The sequence below is a fragment of the Neltuma alba genome, unplaced genomic scaffold, assembly GCF_004799145.2.
Source record: "Neltuma alba isolate B1F8T4 unplaced genomic scaffold, ASM479914v2 tig00010070_pilon, whole genome shotgun sequence".
NCBI lineage: Eukaryota > Viridiplantae > Streptophyta > Magnoliopsida > Fabales > Fabaceae > Neltuma > Neltuma alba.
Genome location: NW_021635029.1, coordinates 157,121 through 181,786, shown reverse-complemented (window position 1 = coordinate 181,786; position 24,666 = coordinate 157,121). Strand labels below are relative to the sequence as shown.

The window sequence follows — 24,666 nt, the reverse complement described above, 5'->3', positions numbered from 1 at the left end:
ATTCCATCCTGGACTTACAAAGGCTATTTCAATTTTGATATGAGTATCTATAGGGATATAAATAGACAGAGTACTTAAATTGGTGAAATCATGCAAAATATATAGATATAATTTTAGAATAAGCATTGTCCCAAAAAACATTATAACACGCAAGTTTTGACTTACTGGTATATGTCAGAGTTGTGGGGGATGGAAATAATGTTTGAAATGAAAGGGATGTAATTTATATGAATTTAATTCCGTTTTCTTCGTTTTACTCATATCATTCAGATACTTCTTGGGGTACTATTTATAAGTAAGATTGAGATGCAAATTTACTTGGAAGTTTTCACTCGTGAGCAATAGGTATTTATAAGTTTGCAAATTTGCCCCTGAAAGTTTAAAATCGTAATAGAATTGCCTCATACCAGTTAAAAAACTAACATTAAAAACTAAAATAGTGATGTCGACTATTAATGTATTTTTTCATGATAGAGTGTACTATTATGATTTTAAATTTCTAGGGCAAATTTGCTCTCAAAAATCTTTTAGGTGCTCAGCACTTTTAAGTTAAAACCTCCAGAACAAATTTACACCTTACCCCTATAAAATAGTTTAAAGAGTTTTCCCTTCATCTTACTTATATTTACCTTATATATTAATAAATTTTACTTTGGATTAAACTTATAGGTCAAGTTGCATGTATATTCATTAGGCTAAGTTCTCCAATCACACTTGTTATTTTGTTATTATTTTTAAAATACATATGTACACTTGTAAATTTGTCTATGAACACCAACAAATCTTTGTATCATTCCTTATTATGTAAGTTAGGATTTGTAAAACATTTTCATATGGACGATTGTTATTTTGTTATTGTATATACTTACAAAGGTACCTATAAAATATGAATATAAGCAATTTGACCTGAGTTTTGTCATGTTTCTCATATATTTTATTAAAGGGTTAAGGTGCATCTAGCACCTGGAAGTATTTTCTTAAGTACATCTAGCATCTTGATGTATTTTATAATGCATCAAGCATCCTAAAATATTTTTTTAGATGCATCCAGCATCGTAAAGTATTTTTTGATGGATGCAGCATCTCAAAGTATTTTTTTAAATGCGTCCAACACCCAAAAATATTTTTTGGTGCATCTAGCACCAAAGCAAAAAAAAAAATACTTTAAGGTATTGGACGCTCCTAAAAAATATTTGGAAGTGCTAGATACACCATAAAATATATTAGGGTGTTGGATACACCTGATAAAATACTTCAGGGTGCTAGATGTACTTTAACCTTTTATTAAATGTAACTTTGCTTTATATATAATAAGTGTCATTAAATATTTTGTAGAAGTTTGAAATTAACAGGAAAAGTTTAGGAAAATAACTTATACTTCGTTACAATATACTCCCTCCAATCGTATATATAATTACAATTTTTGCAATAGGACTTATCCTTTTTAAAAGTTTTTTTTTACCAGCATATCCTTTTTAAAAATTACACTTTGTCTATTCACTTTCATTAATTGCATGTGTCTACATTAATTATCATATTTTGGCCAAGAATTATATTTCGTTCTTGCTTTTGGCAGACTCTTTTATTTGTTTTAATATATTCTCTTTCATTTTTTTACTTACTCACTCATCCCTTTATAAATAAGAATATATTTGAAAAAATACATTATATTTTATGTATTTATCATGTTTAATCAATTTTAATTAATTTTTTAATCTATAATTTAATTATTTATAATTTATATATAATAGCAAAGGAGTGCTTAAAAAAAATAAATGCGTTCAACTTATTTTTTTCTTTAAAATTTAATTATTTATTTTATGTGTCCGCGTGTGACCTGGTCAAGTTAGATGCCTCTTTCTCAAGTGAGAAAAATTACCCTAATAGAAGTACAAGTCACTTATGTAGGAGAAAAATTTAGAGAAAATTGTAAATAAAGACCTCCTAATATATAAAATGACAATCAGGGACCCTGAATTTGAGAAATTGCTCACAAGGACCCGATCCCAATTTGCAATTATGAAATCATGGCCAAATTACCAACATACCCCTCTTTAATTTTTTTTTTTTAAAGAACACCACTGCCTCGCCGGAATCCGGCCGCCAGTGCCGGAGCTCCAACATCCCAGCTGCCAGTCGCCGGAGCTCCGATGCCAGTGGCCGGATTCCGGCCATTGCCGGCGGCCTTCCTTTGTTTTTTTTTGAAACTGTTTTTTTTTTTAAATAGGGGGGAAGTGAGGTTGGGGGGATTTGATCCCCCAACCTAATGCTTCCCAAAATTAGGAATGACCATCAAGCCAACAAATTTTTACTAATATTATAATACAAAAAAAATATAAGTTAACTCATTTACTCTTGTTCCAGGTGATAACAACAATACATTTAGAAATAACAAGTTCTGATTGTAAAATAACACGTCTGGAATAAAAATTTAACAATATGTTTTTTTTATAACAACAAATTTTGTTGCAGGTGATAACAACAATACATTTGAAAATAACAAGTTCTGATTATAAAATAACAAGTCTGGGATTAAAATTTAACAATATGTTTTTTTTATAACAACACACTCTGTTTCAGGTGATAACAACAATACATTTGGAAATAACAAGTTCTTATTATAAAATAACAAGTCTGGAATTAAAATTTAACAACACGTTTTTTTAGAAAATTATTTATATTATGATTTTGGAAAATAAATTATTTATAACTTATAAAAATATTTTTAATATATTTATTTTTTCTAAAAAATACTTTTTAATCTATATATCTATACAACTCATTATAAATCAAACTACTTCTTATAAATTATAAAGCATTTATAATTAAGTATTTTTAATCTATAAATCATAGTATAAATTTTTATATTATTTCATTCTTTAAATATTAAAATTTATTATTAAGTATTTAAATATTATAGTATAATTTATTATTTCATTCTTTAAATATTAAAAATAGTTTTTATATTTAAAGAATAAAATAGTATTTTTAATTATAAATTAGAGATACATTTCATTTATAAATTTAAGCAATCAAAAAGTATTTTTAATCTACAATAAATTGTACTATTTATAATTTATAAGAAGTAGTTTGATTTATAATGTGTTGTATAGATATATAGATTAAAATTTTTTTAAAAAAAATTAAAAAAGTGTGTTGTCATTTTCCCTAAATTTTATTTATAAATTTGAACAATAAAAAAGTATTTTTAATCTATAATAAATTACCCTTCAAGTTCTGATTATAAATTGGAGATAAAAATTATTTTTTTAGCAAATTAAATAGATTAAAAATACTTTTTATAAGTTATAAATAATTTATTTTTCAAAAGTATAAAATAATTAATTGTTATAAAAAAACGTGTTGTTAAATTTTAATTCCAGATTTCTTATTTTATAATCAGAACTTGTTATTTTCAAATGTATTGTTGTTATTACTTGGAATAAAATGTGTTGTTAAATAAATAAAAAAGGTGCTGTTAAATTTTAATTCCAAACTAGTTATTTTATAATTAGAACTTGTTATTTCTAAATGTATTGTTGTTATCACCTGAAACAGAATGTGTTATTATAAAAAAAACGTGTTGTTAAATTTTAATCCCAGACTTATTATTTTATAATCAGAACTTGTTATTTTCAAATATATTGTTGTTATCACCTGCAACAAAATTTGTTATTATAAAAAAAACATATTGTTAAATTTTCATTCCAGACATGTTATTTTACAATAAGAACTTGTTATTTCTAAATGTATTGTTGTTATCACCTGGAACAAGAGTAAATGAGTTAACTTTTTTTTTTTGTATTATAATGTTAGCAAAAATTTGTTGGCTCGATGGTCATTCCTAATTTGGGGAAGCATTAGGTTGGGGGATCAAATCCCCCCAACCTCACTTCCCCCCTGTTTAAAAAAAAACAGTTCAAAAAAAAAACAAAGGAAGGCCGCCGGCAATGGTCGGAATCCGGCCCCTGGCATCGAAGCTCCGGCACCGGCGGCCGGATTCTGGCAAGGCAGTGGTGTTCTTTTTTTAAAAAAAAAAAATTAAAGAGGGGTATTTTGATAATTTGGCCATGATTTCATAATTGTAAATTGGGACCGAGTCTTTGTGAGCAATTTCTCAAATTCAGGGTCCCTGATTGCCATTTTATATATTAGGAGTCTTTATTTGCAATTTTTTCAAAAGTTTATTCATAAATGTAAGTCACTCGTTATTAGGGTAATTAATGACCTTTTCTTCATTCTTACTCCTGTTGAATATAATAAAAAAAGAATGTGAGAAAAATGTTCAGTATTTTTTTTTCAATATCTTTTCTTTAATAGAGATAAATGTAAAAACTTTTATTAATTTATTGTATTTTTTAATATATAAAAATAAGTTACAAGTAATTTATTATAACAGCCGACGATTGATGTCGATTGAGATTCTAGAAGTGACAGATTTGTCCATTAAAGGCGTTCAAACTTGGCTAGCTCAATAGGCACAAGGAAGGAACTACTAGGCCGGCTTCCAAGTGGCATCTCATAAGCTAGGCACCGACACAAGACAAGTTGTTATCTAATGTAATTACTCCTCCTATTCTTAATATAGGACCTAATTGTTAAGTTAGTTTTAATCCTAAATATAAGACTCATTTCTCATATTTATCAATTTTTTTTAAACTACTTCTATAGATACTCGTTCAACCATAATCAAATAAAAGAGGATGAGGAGGTATTAAGAAAGATGATTATGATATTTTAGGAAAAACGTGGCACATTTCTTATAATTAACTAACTTACCTAACTTCTTTAAGCTAATCAAATCAGTTAAATGGGTCTTATATTAATGATCAAAAGAATATAATTATTTTGTCAATGGTGCATCTTGATATCATGTACAAATAATGTTTAATTATTGAGTATTCATAATCATACCCCTTCTTATCTTATTATTAAATATTCTGTTAGTTCTAAACATAAGACCAACTTTACAGTTTAGTATAAATAATATACATTACAAAATAAAAAATAGGTATTATATTTAGAATTGGATTAATATTATTTTTCAAAAGAATATATTTTGGATGCAAATAATTATAACCTATTGTGTCTTGTTAGCTTTTATATTTGATATTCATATTGGAAAGAACAATTTGATTTTTTTTTTTAAAAAAAGAAAAGTGTTTAGTAATCTATATACGTGTGAGAGATAAATAGATTAAACAAAAAAGGTTATATTCTAAAAGTTTCATCTAATTTATTTCCTTTTTTCATGTGTATCTAATTTATTTCTTATTATTTAATTGGCATCCCTATATTTTCAGACCATTAAATTAATGGTTGACATGCTTACTGTATTTACTGTATGGTCTTCACCAATAAAGAAAATGACAATAATGAAAAAGGAATATGCATTACAATTTGGAAACAACCTGGAGGCAACTTGGGCGACACAAACTGGGAATGCATTAATTATGTCAAATAAGCGGAAACAGCTGGAATTGTCCTGAAGAACACAGATAAGATTAATGCAAAATTCCAGGCTTGTTCACTAGATGATCAATCAGGCATCCATTATTGATTTACTATATCCCCATTTTATTTTACTGGGAGTTTTACCTGATGGAAATTCACTTAAAAAAACAGTTAGTTAGTTTCTACCTCCAATCTTTAATATAAGAGCTAATTTGACATTTAATTTAGTATGATATTTATATTTTTATGTTCATTTGAATGGAAATAAAAATTAATATTCAAAAACATAATTTTCATGTGAGTTTTAAAGTGTTCACACTAAAAGCAAAAAGGTTAACGGAACAAATATCAATGTGGTTAGTGGCCAAAACAAAAACAGATTAATCGACTTTAATACAATGGTGAGAGTATAGAAAGAGCAGCATATGAGTAGTAACTAAATATGATATGAATTTCTTACCACAAAAAATAAATAAATATGATTTTAATTAACTAATTATACGTTTTCCAATATAAAGTAATTACTTAACATTTACGGTCAATTAATTCATAATATTAAGGGAGAAAGATACAAAATTAAAATATCTTCTAAACATACGAATTTCAATTCTAGACTTTGAAATTTTGGCCAAAAGAAAATCTAGACTTTGAAATAGCTTAGTCATTCTGAGGGTCATAGGGACAAGTTTAAGATAAAATTTTATAGCAACATTTTCTAAAGATTCTTTAATTTGAAATATGAAATATTAAAAAAATGAAATTACATTAATAGTCAAACCAATAACAATTTTGACTAATGAAATGACACAACAACAACAAAGGTTATCATAACGAGTTTCATAAAATTAAAGTCCTTGTTCTTTTTTTCTTTTACCAGCAATTTCTTGTTCAATATCAGTGACAACAAAAGTTTAATATGTAATAACTTTACGTTATTGAATGACAATAATAATAACTAGGACAGTGACAACTAATCTCACAGAGAGCAATTAGGTCATTTTACAAAAAAAAAAATTAATTAATTCAAGAATAACCCTAAAGATTTTATAAGAATTAAGTCATTTCAATAGAGTATTTCAAAATTTTCATAGTATTTTGGTGATCCTTATATATATTTTTCTCCCCACTATTAATGAGGTTTACCCCTGGATAGATGCTTCGTGTAACTTGAAAAGGATAAACACATTGATGGATGATCTGCCACTTAATTATAGAAATCTCGAAGGCTGGAAATTAAAAAGCGGAATGATCTCAAGCCCCTAAATTTTGAACCAATTATGTCCCTGTAAAACCCTGTTGCATGGGACCAAGGGCGATCTATGTGTGTGTGGCTAATAATCTTTCTGACTTTGCTGCATGCATGTCGACTTAGCTATATTATATTAGTGGTGGATTCAGTTTCACAATAATTAATGAGAAAAAAAAACATCAACAAAACAAATAACTGCTAAGATGGCTCCATGTCTCTTCATTTCAACCACACCATGAATAGCGTTTCAAATTGGTAAGTTGTTTGCCATGTCTTAGCGCTTTTTTTAAAAGACTATGACCATCTATATTTCTATTTATTTATAAATCTATATATAATATGAAATTTATGAGCCACACAATTCGTAAGTCCTAACCACTTTGTCTTACCTTATATTCCTTGCAAAAGCATGGAGAAATATTTAATCTAGTATGAAAAAAAAGAAGAGAACAACTCTATCTTTGAGGAGATAATTTACAGACACTACTACAAAAAAGAACTTTCATGATGCTAATTTATAGCGATTATCAGGCAAAGTGCCATAAAAAGTATTTGTCATGGTGGTTACTTAGAAAATTGCTATAAAAAGTATTTTATGGCGGTTTTTTAAAAACCCGTCTTATAAAGTCTATTAGAATTTTAAATCTTTTTCCATCGCATGATAGTTTTTCACTTTTTACAGTCAAAGCTCATGGTCCGCACTGTCGTCCCCACTCGGTTTTCTCCCTCCTCCCACCTTTGTCACCATTTTCCCCTTACTTCTGTCATATTCACTATGTTTTTTTATTGCCGTTGTCATCGCGTTATGCTTTTTATCCTTATTTGTGAATTTTTCGCCTTTTCCCTCCATTCTTTTCATAGGTTTCATAACTTTTGTGGTTTTGTTCTTTAAAAAGTTGTGGGTAGTATTTTCTTTGATTAAAAAACATGATGTTTGTTCTAAGCCTGAATAAATCTCTTTTTTTTTGTTAGTCTCCTTGCTTAATCATACTTTGATACATGAAAAGTTTGAATAAATCTAATTTTTCTTCCCCTCATTTTGTAGATCTGAGTTTGATAACTTGAAATTCATGAATTTTATCAGATTTAGGTATTTGATTTTACATTTATCAAATCTTAGCGGCTTCGATTTCGTGGTTAAAGGCTTCAATGTTCTACTGGTGGTGAAAGGCTTTAGGTCTCAAGTAAAGTAAGAGGAGAAAAATTCAATAAATAATAAATAAAATTTTCACGGTGGTTATTTATATAAATGCTGGGAAAAGTCACATACCATAGCGATTATTAAACTGCCATAAAATCCTCTACTTTTTATACGTCGATGACATAGATGTTACACTTAAAACCTTCATAAAAAACTTATTTTAACCACTATAAAAGACCTCTTTTTGTAGTAGTGAAAGCTTAAGTTGAACATATTAAAAATTAAGGTTTTTTAGGATACAGCAAATAATGATGACAACGACTATTATTATTATACTTATAGGATTTATTATAAGATTATAACTGATCAATATTTTATTTTTATAAAAATTATTATTTAATTTATCAATCCTTGTAATAAGTTGAAAAAGAGAAAATAGTTTTGATTGGTTGTAAGTCAATTCTTAAACTTTCACTCAATGCGATTTAGTCTATATCATTTTGATTCAACTGAAAATCTGTTTTTAAACTTTAATACCTATGTTTCATGAAATATATAATTTTACTTTTTCAGATATAAAGATTGATATTTTAAATAGTTAAATTATAGTAATTAAGTTACATCAAGTTAAAGTTCAGAAATTGAGTTATAATTCAGTAAAGACTATAAAGATTAAGTTAGAACTGACTTATAATTTAGCTAAAAGTGTGAGGACAAGAACATTAATTTAAAAAAAAATCTATAAATATAGTATGACTCGCCAATGTCTTTTCTTCCAGTAGACCCATTAGGTGGCTCGTTTGGTATTTATATATCTCATAAAAGCATATTATTTTATTGTATTTTTGCTATTATCATTCATACCGTATTATCACTTACATTTTGTCGTATTTAAATCACAGGACACCTTTGTTCCTTCGATTTCCGTGAAACATTCATCTTGTTCTTTTCAAGTGAAGTTGAATAAAAGACAGCTGGAATTGCAGGAAAACAGATAAAATTATTGCAGTGCTGAAGCTCAGCACATGGATTAGATTTTTTTTTTTCCCCTCCGGTCGAGAATTGATACTTAAATTGCGATGAGCAAGTACAAATGCAAGGCAATGTATGAAGGCATAAAAGGAATCGATTTGTAATCAATAATATTAAATGTAAAATATAGATTATATATAAATTACATAATTTATTGGTTAATACTGGCGTTGAATCTTCTTTCTTAACTCTGACGGTGAAAAGTCTTTATTGGGAAAAAATTTTATTTAAAAGGGGCTAAATTTTAAGGGGATGCAACTCTCTTTTAGCAAATTAAAATGCAATTTCAGCTATGTCTAAAAAGCTTTTTTATTTTTTTTCCATAATACTTATACATATAGCTGAAGATATGGACATACTTAAAGAAGAGTTGCAATTATTAAAGGGAAAATTATGCACAAGTCTTAAGAAAGAAACTTTATTCATCTAAAGTCTCACAAAATATCAAAATTACTAACAAGTTTCAAAAGACCTTAGAGTATTATATTCTAATTGTAAAATGACATCATTGCCCCTCAAATTTCCAATTCACATTTTCTCTGCTGTTACGATTGACAATCTCAGCAGCAACTATTAACAACTCAATGAGAAGGTGTTGACAACCTAAACAATATCCATTGACAACATACTTTATAGAATCATATAACCTTCACATAAGAGTAAATTATAACCAAATAGTATAATACAACTTTAACACTAAAATAGGAAGGTTTTCGAAACCATTAAGAACTTTAATTAAACCCAATAAGATTATAGCAAAATTTTAATGCGCAGATCTATTGACAACCTCAATGGTGAGTATTAATAACCTAAGGAGAGTTGTTGACAATTTAGATAGTGTCTGTTAACAACTGATTTTATAGGATAATATAATATCTAACAATTATAACTAACTAAATTATAACTGAATAGTGTTAAAGTTGATCTCATGTAGTTGTTATGTTATACTACTTAATTAAAATTTGATCTTATGTAGATGTTATATTATTCTATAAAGTTAGTTGTTAAAAAACACTGTCTAGGCTGTCAATAGCTCTCTTTGGGTTATTAATACTTACCGTTGAGGTTGTCAATGGATTTCCACATTAAAGTTTTACTATAACCCTATTGGGTTTAGTTAAAGTTCTTAATGATTTTGAAAAGCTTTCCATTTCAATGTTAAAGTTATTGTATTATACTATTTGGTTATAATTTACTCTTATGTAGAGGTTATGTGATCCTATAAAGTAAGTTGCAGCAGATAATGCCTAGGTTGTTAACACCTTTTAATTAGGTTGTTAATAGTCGCTATTGAGGTTGTTAATCGCAATGGCAGAGAAAATATGAATTGGGAATATGAGGAATAATGATGTCATTTTACAATTAGAATATAATACTCTCAGGTCCTTTAGGACCTGCTAGTAATTTTGACTCGTGAGACCTTAGATAAATAAAGTCTTTTTCTTGGAACCTGTGCGTAATTTTTTCTTTATTAAAGATTACTTGCACCAGTTCCCTATGGTCAATAAATCACAATACAAGTTCTAATTTCCTCATATTTCTTGTAAATTATCTAATAATTTGCGCTGTAAATTGTCTTATTTTACTTGTTCCTTTACATCTAAGCACTTGTATTTTTCTCTCCACACATAACCTGAAATGGAATGATGTAAATTCTCTTATATTTTTTGTAAATTGCATAATTTGTGTTATAAATCGAGTTATTTTATTTGTTTATTGACACTTAAAAACTTCGATTTTTTTAATTCATAAAACTTGAATTGGGGGTTGTTAGTTCTTTTATATTTCTAGTAAATCGCCCAATTGACATTGTAAATTGTTTTATTTTACTTGTTCATTTACGTTTAGACACTTGTATTTTTTTTTTTTTTGCATTATATATTCAAAGGATTGGATGCTGGTGGCTAGGGGGCCGCTAATGGTTGAATTTATTTTTCATAAAAAGTAAGGGGTCTTTTCATCCACAGAATTTAATAAATGAAGGTTATAATGTGTTTTCATCCAAAAATGTAATTATATATATTTTTCTTGAGGGTGCAGTGAAATTATAAAATGTTTTTGCACCATGAGAATTTATGCAGCCACTATGGGTGCTATCTGAAATTATCGCCTCTAAAAAATTGAAGGCCGAGTTGAAAAGGAAGATGGGCTTGGCATGGAAGAAGCCCAATTTGAAGTGAAAGGAGTGGGCTTGGTTGACGGCCCCAAAAGGAATGCTTTAACAGGTCCATTTGTTTTATTTTCGGTCAATTTGTCTATTTTATTTTGTATTTTTGTTTTTCAATAAAGCATGGGGCCAATGTCATTAATTTGTCATTTATTCGAGTCATTAGTTGTTTACTATTGAGTCTAAGGGCTCAAATAGTCAATTGTTTCAGGATAGTTGGAATTTCAAATTTTATTAGATTTCATATTAAGGTTTTAAAGTCTTTCACATGGCTATTTAAAGGCTTATGGAATATTTAATAGCTTCTTTTGATAAACATAATTTTTCTAAAGAGTTTTGAATGAGAAATTTCTTTGGCAAGTTCCCAGAGAGTATTTCTTGTGTATTGCTTGTGTATTATTGCACTATATGGATTATAAAAGCTAAATGTCACCTTAATTCTGGAAATTTTCTCAGTGCAGTTGTTAAGTATGTTCTGCATCAAAGGTCCTGTATATTAGAAGTCACGCCCAGAATCATGAAAAATCTAACGGACAGGCAAATGAAAAATTTTTCTTCTATGAATTAATTGTACAAATCTGCTACTCATGGCAAATTTTGGAAATTAATTTTCCTACATGGAGAAGTCAAAGAGTTTTGAGTAAAAGTTTGAACAACTTTCAAATTAGTTTTCTATATTTAGTTATGAATAAGATTTTAGTTGAAAGTACATTTAATTGATCATTTAATAGAGAGCAAGACATAAAATATATATGCGCACCCAATCATCTACAAAGATTATTTGACTGTAATTGGCATTTATGGAGCCTTCTTTTCATAGAACCTCGCCTACATGGAAATGAATGGGGTTTTACGTGTCACTCATATAGCACACATAGACATATGCTTTTTTGGCTATGTATAGGTATTATTGGAGATAATTCTGTTTGAGATATTATTATACATTAAATGTAGACACTTCTTCCAACTGGTATTTGAACTTTGATTCGCCATGTTATGAGAAAATAGTGTCTTCTACTAAACTCAACCCTTGCTGATTAGACACATAGTTTTGTTAAACTAGAATATTTTATATTTTTGTCTTTGCAGAGAAAAAATCTTCACACTTGGTATATTGTCTTAGTGATAACATTCCCCTTTTAGTATAGGGCTTATTGTTGGTTCAATCCAGACGGCAGGTTGAACCCCATTTCAAATAAAGTAAAAAGCTAAATTATGCTATTACAGATTCTTAATATAAAATTTAGTTGGCTAATTTAAGTAGATTAAGAAAATTACTTAAGTTAGTTATTTGTAATAAATAAGTATAATCATGTGTATTAGCTAAAATTATTATTTGATGAAACTTTTAACATGTACAACTATTACAAGAACTACGTTAAGAAAAAATAGATAAATATAAGAGACAAAGTAGATTGTGATTTTATATACAGGACGAAATTGAATAAAAAACTAGCTCTTATATTAATAACTGGAGGTGGTGTAACATCCCAAACTTTGGGTCTAGAAGTATTAAAATTAGCCTAAAAAGGGCAAGCTACTAGATCCCATTCAGCAGGAGCCCCAGAAACGTGAAATAGAAATAATAGAGTTTTTAGGGACTAAACTGCAAATTGAGGAAGTTTGGGATTAAAATGTGAATAAAATAAAAGACTCTAGTGAAGTCTCAAAGCCCAGGAATGAGAAATAGAGATGAGTGTAGGCCAAAGATTACGTTAAAAGCCTTTATGAGGTGAATTATAGGGTTAAGCCAAGCAAGGGCAAAATCATAGTTTTGTAAAGTTTCAGGCCAAAAAGGGTAGTGATGAAAAATAGGCTTGAATACTTTAGAAAAATTGTAAAAAATTCCAAAAAATGGGAAATGGCATGTTAAGGCCTGTATGTAGAGAAAAATGATGAAAATGCCCTTGGATTGATTTTCAATGAATTTTAAATATTATGGTTCATTTTGAGGTATAAAAATAGATTTAATTATTTGAGCCATAAGAAGGCTTCGGAAACATAAGCAAAAATGTGGATTCATGAGTTAAAAGGCTACAAAAAAATTATAAAATTAGTCTCATCCCTAGACGGCTAGCAGAATGGCTTTAAGAATACTTAAAAGCCAGTTGTGCCGAAAAAAGGGCATTTTACGGGAAATTCAAAAAGAAATACTTATGGATTGAGTTATGATCTGAGGAAATTCATAAATTTTCTGTAGAATTTAAGGAATTTTATGGTATGAATAGATGAATTTTTGGAGTTTTGGATTGAATAAAATGATCTAGTCAAATATTAAATAAATTTTGTCCCCTAAACAGGAGACAAAATCAAAGAAAATATCTAAAGGCAATTATGAAGGTACTGAGTTAGTGTGATGGGTTGCTATGTGCATTCATGACACAATTATGACACCTCTAGGTCAGCATGCTGAGTCATCAGAAGATATTTATGGGTAATAGAAAAATTAGAATGCAGTACGGGTACGTTTTAGACAATCCTTTGTCTACTTTATACAGCGAAATCTCTACTGTGTGATTCAGTAAGGCTAATTATCTTTTCAGTGGAGTTAACTTTGTTCTTCCATTCTCCTATGAGATAGCGTCATATATGGACTTGATTAAGATAAGAAAAGAGTGCTAGAACATATTCCAGTGGTACTATGTAAGTTAGGACCCAAAAAAGTACCCGATACGATACAGAAAGACAAGATAAGTGGAGGAATATCTAGGGACTACATTTTGCACAAATTTCCTATTAACTTCCTCCCTATTTTAATGCCAAAAATGATGAAGGGACATGTAAGCGATTATGTGTACGGTCAGATGGGAAAAAAAGGTCTTACGTGTACAGTTGGATAAGAGACACGTGGCTTGATGATGTAAGTAAGATGACTTAAGAAATCTAGAAGTTAGACACTTGGCTTGATCAAGATGGAAGATAAGAGATAAGGGACAGTTGGCAAAATCATAAGGAAAGATCAAACGATGACTAAGATTTACTCTTGCAATTTCAAGATCAATGGCTAGGATTTGTTCATGAAGTCTATAAATACCCTCCCCTCCGCTTAATTTTGTCTGAGCTCATGGAAACCATGGAAAAGTTCTTGCAAAATGAATTCTAGAGAGAGAAAGAGGAAGGAGAAGAGAAAGCCAAGTGATTCTATGCAAGTTCAAGCTCTAAAACAAGGTATGATTATGGTCTTTGATGTAGTTTTTGCTACTCTTGTTATTGTTGAGCTTAACTTTGGATTTTGTTGAGTTTAAGAGGATGAAAACCTTTTTTAAAATTTCTGTTCAAATCTGTTCTAGTTAGGAAAAGAATGGATTTATGTTAGCTTAATAATCAAGAGGTAGAAACAAGCTTGAATCAAGTGATTTTGTGATGAGTTTGCAAGAAATCCAACTTCCCCTTAACTTTGGGTGACTTTTGGCCAGACTTAGGGTTTAAGATAGGGTTGGATTTGGATTTTGTTTATTTTGAGCTTGGAAATGGATTCTAGATGTAAAATTGTGAGGGAATAGCATGTGAAATTAATTTTAGAAAGGTTGAAAATCAAGCTCAAAAGTTAGAAGTTGATATAGTTCAAAGAAAATAAATTGTTGATGTTGTTGGTTACATGGCTCTAATGAATAAATGACAATAATGAGTTGATACATTTAGACCCATGAGACATCAAGGAAGAGAAATAACAGAAGTTGAACAAGTTACCTCAAAATTGGTAGCAAAAGGGAGCCAAAAGATAAGAGGACACTTAAAGGTTATAAGGTAGTGAATTTACCCTCTTAAATGCTTGACATATATGCTTGGGTGTTGATGATGTTTGATGATGATTTGAAAGCATGAATGCTTAAATGTTGTTCTATGCTTTGGTTAGTTCATGGTCATGTATGTATGCAATATTGAACATATGAATACGTCGTTATTTTTAGAGGTGAAAGTAGGTAAAACCAAAGATGTCATACACTTGCATTTGTTTTGCATGCATTTGGGTAATGTTTACTACTGAGATTCTTTCAAATCTCACCTTCTCTTAACCAAACATAATTGGTTTATGCTCACGAGAAAGCAATGCTTGGAGGGGAACAAAGAAGGAAAGGAAGAAATATGAACTAGTGTATTATATTATGTTATGTAATGATATGCGATTATGAGATTATATGTGCCAATTGGTGATGTGTATTGGAAATAATGTTATTGGCATGTATGATGGACTATAATGATGTATAAGAATGAGTAATACAATGTTGGATTGGTATTGCATATGTATTGAATTTATTTGAATTGTTATTGCAAGTTAAGGGGATAAGATACCCCTAAGTGAGCAGTTAAATTTAGACAGAGTAAATCCTAAGCAAATGAAAGAGTTTTGTTTATGAAATTTGGCGAGTAATTACTACACATCTAGAGCTTTAAAAAAAGTGATAGATCACTTGAATTGGATATGCATACTAGAATATATAGTTGATCAAATTTAGCCCAGAATTTTGGAAATTTTCAATTGACCAAATAAACAATAAACTTTAGATATTAAACTGTACAAATTGGGTAAGGAATTGAGCCAATGATTTTTTTCTCCTTGTATAAAATTAAAATAGCTTCAAATAGAAATTTGAACCACTTCAATACAATTTTTCTAGAATTAGTTATGATTTTTCAAAGTTAGACCTAAAATCTGAAATTTCAAGTGAATGGTAACCCAAGAAGTAACTTTTAAATTTTTAATCTACAGGCTTGCAACATGAGTCACTAGAATTTTAATGTTTCCAAATACGTACTTTAAGGGGTTAAAGGATGGATGTTATAGGTAGTACATAATTTTCTTGAATTTCAGATAGATAATCTCATAATTTTTGAAATTTTACAATGAACCCTCTAAAACTTTTATGTTTATGCGGATAATTCCCATACAATTAATTTAGCCTAAAGAAATAAAAAGAAAAGAAAAGAAAAGGTCCCTTCTCTTTTCACAAATTCTTCAATAAACGTAGGTATGAACAACTTAATTGATTCATTCTATAATTTGTCAAAACCTTAGATATCAGTTCCTCATCACGATGGAATATAATCTTGAGGTTTGATGGGCCTAATCACTCTCTATCTCTCCCTTCATCAAAACACTGTCATTGTAGAGGAGATATGTCTTCTATAATAAGATTGGTTTTGTCACCTTGGCATTATGTGAGACACTGTTACCTTATTAATGGAAGGATCTTTGGAATTTTTTGAGGTAGATGAATCTTCATGGCTTATTCCTCCAATTGAAAATGCAGGATGATTAGGCTTGGGAAAGGTCATTGTGTCACTTGCGAGCATGACTAGAACAGTGGACATGGTTGGTCTATCTTTTGCATCTTCTTGGACACAAAGTAAACCGATGTGTATGCACTTCAAAACTTCACTTTCTATGTATGAATCTTTCAGCATTGGATCCATGAGTTCCAAACATTTTCCATCACACCATAGACTCCATGTCTGCAAGCAATTGCAAATTCTTTGGGATTACGAAACCATATTAAACTTCAATTTTCATATATCTTAGGAGAAATATTTCATCATAGATAATAGCAGAATCTCCCATTCTAAATTTAGCTTTTTTCTTCAAAAATAAAACAAATCAATTAAGACCAAGAAAAACTACAGAACATGCAAAAAAAAAAAATTGTTAGCTTTCATCCCCAAAAGAACTTACATAAATTAGAAGACTTTGCTGATGTTCAGAGAAATGGAAAGATCTAACCCTTTTTCCACATATGATTTCAAGAAGAAGAACTCCAAAGCTAAAAACATCTGATTTCACTGAAAATAATCCTTCCATAGCATATTCTGGAGCCATATATCCACTATTGAGAATCATATCATCAAAAGAAAAAAATTCAGTTATCCATATAGTAATTTTGTAGAAACTTCAAATACTAAGCTTCAAGTAAGGAAACAAGATGAGAAGTAAATGACCCTTACTAAGTGCCCATTATTCTGCCGGTGTTTATTCCTTGACTTGGTGCTCCTTCAAAAGTTCTTGCTAATCCAAAATCTGATATTTTAGGATTCATCTCATAGTCCAAAAGGACATTGCTAGCTTTCAAATCTCTGTGAATTACTCTAAGTCGAGAGTCTTCGTGGAGATATGAAAGTCCTCTTGCAATTCCATTAATAATATTTAGCCTTTGCTTCCAACCTAATTTTTTTCTGTTCTCTTCATCTAACAATAATTGTTCAAGAAAAAATTATTGACAACATCATATGAGGTGAAAAGTAAGATTTTGTTGTTCATTAGGAAACTTTCCTAGTAATGTAATCGCATAAGTACTCTCCCTCCATGCTTTTTTATAGCAAAACAAATAATAAATAATTCATCCAGAGACAGATTATCCTTAAAACAAAATACTTCGAGGCCCAAGAAATAGTTTGGAGTGCCAAGATCCTTCCTTTCAACTAAAAAAGGAAGAAATTTTTTTTTTATCATCTTCATACTGATCGACTTAAAAAGTAGTCACATCAAAATTAGAGGGGCAGCCAAGATGACTTCTTAATTCTTATAGAACTAGATTTTCCAAGGCCAAGCTTGAGGGACATGTTCAAGACTTCTAAGAGAAAATGATGGAGATGGCATAGTTTATTCATAAATTCAGCAATGCCCAAGAGGACGCAGACATTTATCTCCTCTTCAAAATCATACTGATAATTATAATGTAAATTTGACAACCATATCATAAAAGTCACGTAAGTTATCCTATAGCTACACCCAAGCTAAGAAAACTTAATTTGTACTAACGAGGAGGTGATGTAAGGAATAAATTGGGTTGTTAGTGACACTGAACACTCTCGTATATGGAGTATCATTGAAAACTCTTTAATAATTGTTTTGGTTCTAAATATAAGATCCCAATCAGCTTAGTTTTCCAAATTCATAATTTGACCTCTAAATTATCCTTATTAATTACATTTATTAAGGTGGTTCTCATCAGGGTGTAATATGCAATTCAAAATAATTAAAGTGATATTTTCAAAAACCAACTTACATTTCTTATACATAACTAACTTAACTGTTTTTTTAATCTTTGCATATTAATTTTCTAACTTAAGACTAGAGGAGTATAAAACAAGACATATATGTTAAATACTCTCAGGTGTGTGTGTGTGTACACACACACTCTGCCAAAGTCTAATCAGTTTTTGAAATTACACTTGGACTCATAACAGCAGTACAGAAACCAAAAAAGAACAATAAGACAAAAGAGCTCAACATTAATTTTTGAGCCATATAAAGAAACAAGGGGAAAACCAAATAGATAGAGATGGATTTTAGAAAACATACCAAAAAGCTGGAAATCAAGGCTAGAATTAGGCAGATACTCATATATAAGTAGCTTTTCATTTTCCTCTATACAATAAGCCAAGAGTCTGACAAGATTTCTATGTTGCAATTTTGCTATGAATATCACTTCATTTTTGAACTCTTCTGAGCCTTGACCTGAACTTTGTGAAAGTCTTTTCACAGCAATTTCCCTCCCATCTGGCAATGTCCCCTGGTGAAAATGTTGATAGAAATTGTAGAAGCATTGACACATAGGGCAAAGACAAACATAACTCATGTATAACATGCATATTGATTAAATTAGATTCATATGAATATTCATGCTGCCAAATTAACAAAATTGGTTATCTCAATATTATAGCTTTAAAATATAAGGCTAATAATGAGGGCCAAAATGTTTTATAATGTTACCAACTTATAAAATATAAATGTAAAATCAAATACAACTTTAGGAATAGACAAATAATCTAGGGTTAAGTTGCAATTTTAACAATAAAGTTTTTCGCCAAGAGCATCTAACACCATTAAGTTTTGAAGGGTGCAAAATTATACACAATTTTTAAAAAACAGGGCAATTTTACCACTCCGTTAACTGTGTCAAATGTTCATCACCTTTTAGTTCATTAGGTCCCATATTTGTATACATTTCCTTTGCTTTTCCCTTCCCTTTTCCTTTGTCTCTCCCTTGTCTCTCTCCACCTTTCTCTCTCTCTCTTTCTTCCCTCACCTGACATACGAACGCTTCTTATTCTCCATCTTTCTCTCTCTTGTCTCTACCTCATTTAAACGTTGGTCTCCCTTCCAACTTTCTTATCACAACTTTCTTATTGAATAACAACAAGAGCTAGGCAGTCAAAACAAATCTCAACCATAAACAATTTTTAATGGCCTTGCTCACACCAAATACAAAATAGAGGACTCTCTTTCATAGAAGAAATTTCTTTCAATAAAGAACACAATTTAGGTCCTTTTCAACTCACCTGGCACGTCCTCTACAACTCGGTGCTTGATGAACAAAGCTAATTAATTCAAGAATTATGGCAATCCAAGCAGATTAATTCCAAACAATTGGAGGCCTAACCATCTTTCTAAAAACTATCCTATGATCAGTCGTTCCAACTACATCAACCAAGCTTATTACCTTGACTTTTCTCCCTTGTCTCGTCAAACAAGCTCAACAGAATGTGGATGGTCGCCTCCCAACTTGTCGAACCACATAGCATCTTGTTTCCTTGCATTGCCTCCTCTATTCGCAAAGTCAATGGCCTTCAGTGTTGATGCCTCTATCTCTTTTTCAGATGCATCAAATACAATAGTGCACCCTCTCTCCCCTCAAGCTTCGAGAACAGTCATTTAGTTCTTGAATTCTAAGTTGCCATTACTAGAGGAAGAGGAGGCAAACTTGCAAAGGGGGAAGAGAGAGAGAATTGAGTCTAATGTTTTCTCTTCGAGGGGTTGACATAAAGAGAAGGAGGAGGAGAGATAAAATTTAAGAGGGTGATGTGTCATGCTTTTAGTGGAAGGATTATGCCAAGCCAAACACCTAGTGGGACCCACCTTAGAAAAAAACAACCGTCTAGACATGTTAACAGAAGTGATCAAATTGCTTTGTATTTTAAAGTTTGTATATAATTTTGCACCCTTCAAAACTTAATGGTGCCAGATGCTCTTAGCGAAAAACATCATTGTTAAAATTGCACCTTAACCCAATAATCTAACATCTTCAATATCACAACTTACAAATCCAATGTATCATTGGTACCTTATAAACGGGACCAAATCCACCTTCTCCCAATTTAGATGCTTCTGAAAATTGATGGGTACTCCGTTGAATCACAGGTAAAGGGATTGTGGGAAGGTCTGTGTTCAATGAAGTCTCTCTTTCAGATAGATTGTAAAAGATTGGAGTGCTCTCCAACGGCATATCATCTACAAGACAAAGCATATGATGAAGTTTTGTTTTGATAATATTTAACAACCTCCGATCCAAAATATATATATATATATATATATATTCATAGATCATATAATATATATACTCGCATAACAATTTTCAATATATAGTTATTATATCCGCAACGATTGAATAAGAAAATAAGTGTTTATATAAGAAGTCATTCAATCCTCTAATATGGTACTTATGGCATTAACTATCACCACTGCTTATCCCATAAAAGAGCGCAAAAAAAAGAAGAAGATATATGCTGGGTGCTGCTTCATGGATATACTTTCAATATATTTGAACACCTTACCCCATAAATTAATTATTCCTAGCTAGGAAGATAAGTGTTTCAAAGACAAAAAGATAAGAAAGAAATAAAGTCATCATTCTTTTTGCGTTTTCTTTTCTTTTTTGAGTTTTAAATTATTTCCTTGGATAATTTTTCTTTTGGAGGAATTTGATTATTTCTCTCAATATTACCGATAGGAAATTTCTTGAATATAATTGAGAGAAAAATATGAAGTTTTTCTATTTTATTTTCAAGAGAAATTTTCTCTAAGAGAAAGCCGAGAAGAAGGTTCAAAATTTTCAGTGTTGAGAGGAGTGTTTCATTTCTTCTGTAAGAATCTGTGAGAATAGTAACAGAACAAAGAAAGATGATCTTACCTCTTTTTAATTCTTTTGGCACTCAAATATCTAAGTGCTTATCTGGTGAGAAAAATAGTAATAAAATTTAATTTTCTTACATTTTCACATTATCTAATTTCTTCTAAACTCTGGATCAAATGTTATGTGTTACGTTCATAGGCAACGAATCAAATGAAAGTAACCATAAAGATATATCCAATATAATTAAACTAGAAATTCACACAACTGCACTGAAATTTGAATGCATATAAAATGTCCTAATTAATTAAATACCTTTTCTAGAAGTCCTCGTCCGCCAGAAGATGAAGATAGAGAAGCTTAATATAGCTATGGCCACTGATAGACTTACGCTTATGATAATGACTTTTGACTTGCTATCACCGTCATGGGCTGCACCGACAAATCAACGCATATGTTAATGTTGATCTGATATGCACATCAAAGCATATATAAAGTTCTTCTAGAGTTGGGTAGAAGTGAAAGCTACCGAAAAAATTATTGAAAGATGAAGTTTTAACTATATGCCAATTAAAATATATAACTTTACTTTCACATAACAAGATTACAAAAATTATTAGAAAAAAATATATCTTATACGGTGTATATACATATGGGGTTAATGTGCAAATTTGTTTCAGAAAATAAATTCCACTCAAGAGTACTGGGCTCCTAAAAGTTTTTTTTGGATACAAATTTACCCCATCAGTGTACAATCATAGTAATTTTGCCTTATACCGTTAAAAATGTTAATAATCAATGTTACTATTTGAATGTTCAACATTAGTTTTTAAATGAGAGGAGGCAAAATCGCTACAATTTCAAACTTTTGGGGCTAATTTGCACCCAAAAAAGAACTTTTAAGTACTCAGCACTTCTAATTAAAAACTTTGAGGAAAATTTACACTTTGACTATATGTAAAAATTATAAAAGAAGCAGCAGAAGTTTTAGAATAAAAATATATCGAATCTGCGACAGAAAACATTGTTAGTAGAATCTACTCCACTTAATTTTAGAGAATTTTAGGGATGATTAATTTTACAAACTAGTAGTATTAATAAATTGCGTGTGTGGCTGCGGGTACACATGTGAGATTTACAAGGATCAGTCATTTAATACTGCGCTTCTTTAAAGATTTGTATGAAATTGAGACCACTCATTCTCACCAACTCGTTGGACTTATCTCCACCTGCTCACTGTTACTGGACCAAAGTTAAAATTATCAACATGACGTTTCAAACTTCCTCTCTGTCTGTCGTGTAAAAAGGGGGTAGTTGGATTCATATCCGTGTCTTTTTCAGTCATTGTTTCTTCACAGACAAGCAAGAATGCGTAAGGATATGGAGATTATTTTTAAAAATAAATTTCTGATAGAGTTCAAAAAGATAGCAGCACAAGGAAGAGTAGAAATGAATAATTGCAAAATTTCTTGGTTTTTTTAATAACCATTTCTTTTAAACTGTAAAGCAAATCTGCAAACAATTCCTCTTCAAGAATCAAAATTAATTCCAACATCATAAGTTAAATAACTAATTTATATAAATTAAGAGAATTAATTAAATTAATTATTTGAAAAGAATATGCGCTGGTTTTCTTAAAATACCGCATTTAATCATTTACATTGAAAATTATCCCTATTAATGACAATCCTTTAACATTTGCAATCAACATGCATAGTTTGAAAAAAAAATTTGCAAATTTAAGAAACAAAAAATAAAAATTTGCAAATTTGAAAAACAAAGTATATTAAATTTTTATATCTGGGATTAAACCAAATTCCTAAACTATCTCCAACATTTAAGCTGGGAAAAAGTAATTAATATGATTTTTTTTTGTTCATCATTCACGTACTATTCATAATAAATGACTGAATTTTATGTAGAGTGAAATTTTAAAGGAGATAAGTTTGTTCTTGTTATACCTGTGGGAGAATTAGGATTTGGAGAAGAGGATGCCTGATAGAACATGTAATCATCGTACTTAATTAGACAACTTGGAGCCAAAACCTGCCATCCTAGCTTCTGCTCACAACACTGGGCAACCTTGTCCACCATAGCCTCCAAACATCGTCTACAACCTTGTGTATTAAGGTCTCTACTACACTGAACCAATGCATACCTTTTTTTCCCACCACCCAAATCAAACTCTCCCCTGGAGCCCAACTCCGTCGTGTTCTCCATCGCCTTTACGATTAGACCCCTCATGAAACTCTCCGCCTTCTTCCCCTCCGTCAGATCTGATACCGTCTTTGATCCGGCAGCATACCACCACGGGCTTGTTGTCACGTTCCCAAAGAAGTTCTTGTTAGAGTACCGGAGGATGCAGAAGTCATACCTATATATATTGTTAAAGAAGAAAAGAAGATTCATTCAGTATAATTTCTGAGTTTTGAATACAAAATACAAACTTGTGAAATGATCACCGTTTTTTGTTCTATATATATATATTGATTTCGTTATGATTTTGAGTTAATAAAAGATAATTTCAAATCCCTGAAACATTCCAAGTATATAGAGCAATGAACTTAAAACAAACATTAGTATGATTCATAGATTGCCAGATCAGTACCATATCACGGCGGAAGATTGACTGGGGCAACGTTGAAGAACCTCTCTAGTGGCAGTGGAGACACAGAACTGGCAGAAGTATCCGGCGTCATCACCGCGACAGTCATAGAGGCCGTAGACGGCATTGGTGGCGGTGCCGATGGAGGTATGGTTGTAGCCTTTGCTTGTGGCTGCGTCAGTGGAGAGCCATGAGAGGAGCTGGTTAAGGTTGGCTTTGTAGGACGCTGTAAGGACTTGTTGAGATCTGTTATGGCAGTCATCTCCAACGAAGGTTGGTCCCTGAGAAGTACTTATTCTGATGAAACTGATGATCAGAACAATTATGAAGAAGATGATGAGAAATTCGGGAACTCTAATAATTGGTTTTGATGATGATCCCATCATTCAATCATAGAGGCTATTTCAATTTTGGACTGCGTAGGAATACAAATAGGTAGTGAATAAATTGGTGACGAATTGTTCAAAAATAGGTAGAGATAATTATCATTACAAAGGTTTGGCTTATATTCGCGTATATGTTAGGTTATGTTTGATATACTAGAATCAATTTGACGAGAATGAAAAGGAGAGAATAAAAACTACCTCTATTTCTTAATATAAGAACTAGTCGACTAATTTGAATAGATTAAAAAATTTTTTTAAGTTAATTACTTGTAATAAATATGTGTTATCTTTCTTAATATACCCTTGTTAATTATATATATTAATTAGAACTATTATTTAATAAAATCTTTAATATGTACAACTACTACAAAGAATACCTTAAAAAAATAGATAAATATAAAAGATAAAGTGGATTAGAATCTTATATTTAAGATCAAGTTAAAAGTTAAACTAGCTCTTGTACTAAATATCAAAGGTATTAGTAATCAAAATGTTACTAGAAAACAATGTTTCGGTCCCCCAAAAAAAGGATAATATCAGGGGGAATGATATTTAAGCCAAAAGTTCTATTTAGTAATAGTTATTATGTCTAAAAAAAATTGACGAATTTTGCAAATATTATTCATGTTCAAATAGCTAGTTGTGCCTTATTCAAGATTTTGGGCTTAAAAGATCAAGATTAAACACAAATTAAGTAGGCTATCAAGTGCAATTGAGCAAACGTCTCAGAAGTGCCCTAAATAGAGATAGAATGGTTCTTGCCAAGGACTAAATTAAAGTGCAAATT

The 24,666-nt window shown here is 30.3% G+C and overlaps 1 protein-coding gene across 2 annotated transcripts; it reads right to left on the bottom strand.

Moving 5' to 3' along the window:
- Positions 1-15,830: 15,830 nt before the first annotated feature.
- Positions 15,831-23,944, bottom strand: LOC114754088 (cysteine-rich receptor-like protein kinase 10). 2 transcript variants are annotated; one of them, XM_028942829.1, is made up of 8 exons: positions 23,497-23,944; positions 22,850-23,262; positions 21,204-21,320; positions 20,103-20,200; positions 18,341-18,551; positions 16,984-17,224; positions 16,715-16,865; positions 15,831-16,497 (listed from the first exon to the last, which is right to left on the bottom strand). In XM_028942829.1, the coding sequence occupies exons 1-8, from the start codon at positions 23,877-23,879 to the stop codon at positions 16,189-16,191; spliced, it is 1,923 nt and encodes a 640-aa protein (XP_028798662.1). In that variant the 5' UTR covers positions 23,880-23,944; the 3' UTR covers positions 15,831-16,188. The 2 variants fall into 2 exon arrangements, with proteins under 2 accessions (XP_028798662.1, XP_028798661.1); XM_028942828.1 differs by having other exon boundaries at positions 20,103-20,269; positions 23,497-23,943.
- Between the last annotated feature and the right edge of the window lie 722 nt (positions 23,945-24,666).